We start from the raw sequence: 2,858 nt of genomic DNA, 5'->3' as shown, positions 1-2,858 counted from the left end.
GGGCCTCATGGAACCCTGGTGACACCAAGCTGGGTGTAAGTGTGGATCTGCTGGAGGGTAGGAGGGCTCTGCACAGGGCCCTGGACAGGCTGGATCCAGGGCCCAAATCCAACAAGTTGAGGTTTAACACGTCAAAGTGCCGGGTCCTGCACTTGGGCCACAACAACCCCTGCAGCACTACAGGCTGGGGACAGAGTGGCTGGAGAGCAGACAGGCAGAAAGGGACCTGCAGGGACTGATGGACAGCAGGCTGGACATGAGGCAGCAGTGCGCCCAGGTGGGCAAGAAGGCCAATGGCTCCTGGCCTGGATCAGGAATGGTGTGGCCAGCAGGAGCAGGGAAGACATTGGCTGTTTGCAGGGGAGGGAACAGGGCTGGGCAGCAGGAAGAAATCTGGACCAGAGAAGAGTAAAGAAAGCAAAGGTGCAGCCAAGGAAATGGTCAGGGCAGTTTGGGGGTGGCTGCCAGGCAGCCCTGGCTCTGAGCAACAGCGTCTGCAGTGGCACAGGAAACTCCCAGCTGATGGGAACAAACTTTCTGGCTGACTGCAGAGGCCAGGACAAAGCTGAGTGGTTTCCCTGGTGTCCCGCAGGCCTTGCTGGCCCCAGGGGCTGATGGCATTTGTGCTCCCTCAGGTTCATGTCCCCACAGCAACAGCATGGGGGTGCTGCCCCTGCTGTGTGCAATGCAAACAGGGGCTGCTGAGGCAGTGCTGCCGTGTCTGTGCCTGCAAGGATGGGGCACCTGTGTGAGCTGGGGGAGAGGCCAGGGCTGCAGAGGGGGGATGTGGTTGGCAGCTGCATGAGGACGCTCTGGGACGCTGCCCTGGGCTGTGCAGCGCACTGGGCATGGATCAGCCCCTGCTCTGCTGCTCCTTCCCGTCTGCCCCAGGGCCCTTGCAGAGCCCCAGCCATGCTGTTTGCCCCCAGCCTGCCCACGGCCAGCCTGGGGCTGCTGACGGGGGTTTCTGTGCTGAGCATTGGCCTGGCCGTGTTCTTGAGAGAGCCTGGGCAAGGAGCCTGGAGCCCCCAGGGCCTGGGCTGAGGCGTCAGCGCTGCCCCAGCAGTGCCCATGGCCTGTCCCTGCTGCAGCCCCGGCACTGCCACCCCCAGGGCTGTGCCCGGCCCCGAGAGCACTCAGGCCCTGCAGCAACACCAGGGCCACCAGGGCAGCGGGGCAGGGCCACGGCAGCAGCACTGGCAACACCAAGTGCTGCTGCTGCTGCTGCTGGGCACAGCTGCTGGGCCAGCACTGATCTGCCCCTGCTCTGCACACAGACATTGCTGCTGCAGCTCCAGAGAAGGCAACACAAGGGCATCTCTGCAGAAAACTCTGCTGGGAGATCCTTTACTTCCTTTAAAGCCACCGAGAGTGCAGCCCATCATTGCCACAGTCTGTGGCCACAGGGAACTTGGAGAGTAACAAAATGAGAAATGGCACAAACAATGAAATTTATTTGTAGATAATACGGAAAAAGTAAAAGAAAGAAGCAGAACCCCCGAAATGGGAACAACAAGAAATATCAAAGATGACTTTTATTACAAGTGATTTGCAGAAATTGGCCAACAGTTTAATGTTTCTGAAAGCATCCAGTCATCAGTCTCCACACTGCAGCCTTGAGCTCCTGGTTCCTCAGGCTGTAGATGAGGGGGTTCAGGGCTGGAGGCACCACCGAGTACAGAACTGACAGGGCCAGATCCAGGGATGGGGAGGACATGGAGGGGGGCTTCAGGTGAGCAAATGATGCAGTGCTGAGGAACAGAGAGACCACGGCCAGGTGAGGGAGGCAGGTGGAAAAGGCTTTGTGCCGTCCCTGCTCAGAGGGGATCCTCAGCACAGCCCTGAAGATCTGCACATAGGAGAAAACAATGAACACAAAACAGCCAAAACATAAACAGATACTAACAGCAATGAGCCCAAGTTCCTTGAGGTTGGACTGTGAGCAAGAGAGCTTGAGGATCTGTGGGATTTCACAGAAGAACTGGCCCAGGGCATTGCCATGGCACAGGGGCAGGGAAAATGTATTGGCCGTGTGCATGAGAGCATTGAGAAAGGCACTGGCCCAGGCAGCTGCTGCCATGTGGGCACAAGCTCTGCTGCCCAGGAGGGTCCCGTAGTGCAGGGGTTTGCAGATGGACACGTAGCGGTCGTAGCACATGATGGTCAGCAGGAAATACTCTGATCCAAGGAAGAAGAAAATCAGAAAAACTTGGGCAACACATCCTGAGTAGGAGATGTCCCTGGTGTCCCAGAGGGAATTGTGCATGGCTTTGGGGACAGTGGTGCAGATGGAGCCCAGGTCAGTGAGGGCCAGGTTGAGCAGGAAGAAGAACATGGGCGTGTGCAGGTGGTGGCCGCAGGCTACGGCGCTGATGATGAGGCCGTTGCCCAGGAGGGCAGCCAGGGAGATGCCCAGCAAGAGGCAGAAGTGCAGGAGCTGCAGCTGCCGCGTGTCTGCCAATGCCAGCAGCAGGAAGTGCCTGATGCAGCTGCAGTTGGACATTTCTTCTGTCTTGGCATGGGGACCTGTAAGAAAAGTAATCATGGAATAGTTGGGTTTGGAGAGGACTTGAAATATCCCAGCACAGCCTGGGGTCACTTTCCCCCCACTGCCTGCCCAGGGCTCTGCTGCCTGGAGCTGTCCCTGCCAGCAGCTGCTTCCCTGTGCCCAGGGCTGGGCCCTGCCAGTGCTGCCAGAGCCCAGCCCAGCCCTGGGGGCTCAGCTCTGCCCTGCAGAGCCCTCCCAGCTCAGGCACTGCCCAGGGGCAGCTCTGGCTCTGCAGGCTCTGAGGGCAACATCAGAGCAACCCTGAGGAGTCTGGAAAAGCAGCAGTGATGCTTCTGCTAAGGGCCCCTGT

At 58.8% G+C, this 2,858-nt stretch overlaps 1 protein-coding gene across 1 annotated transcript; it reads right to left on the bottom strand.

Moving 5' to 3' along the window:
* Positions 1-1,570: 1,570 nt before the first annotated feature.
* On the bottom strand, positions 1,571-2,503 carry LOC139604472 (olfactory receptor 14A16-like). The gene has a single exon (XM_071455626.1). It carries the CDS (start codon positions 2,501-2,503, stop codon positions 1,571-1,573), a length of 933 nt encoding a protein of 310 aa, XP_071311727.1.
* Positions 2,504-2,858: the final 355 nt, after the last annotated feature.

The sequence above is a fragment of the Agelaius tricolor genome, unplaced genomic scaffold (assembly GCF_023055355.1).
Source record: "Agelaius tricolor isolate 1412-34295 unplaced genomic scaffold, bAgeTri1.0.p SCAF_51, whole genome shotgun sequence".
Taxonomy (NCBI): Eukaryota; Metazoa; Chordata; class Aves; order Passeriformes; family Icteridae; genus Agelaius; species Agelaius tricolor.
This window is presented reverse-complemented; position numbering and strand designations above follow the sequence as displayed.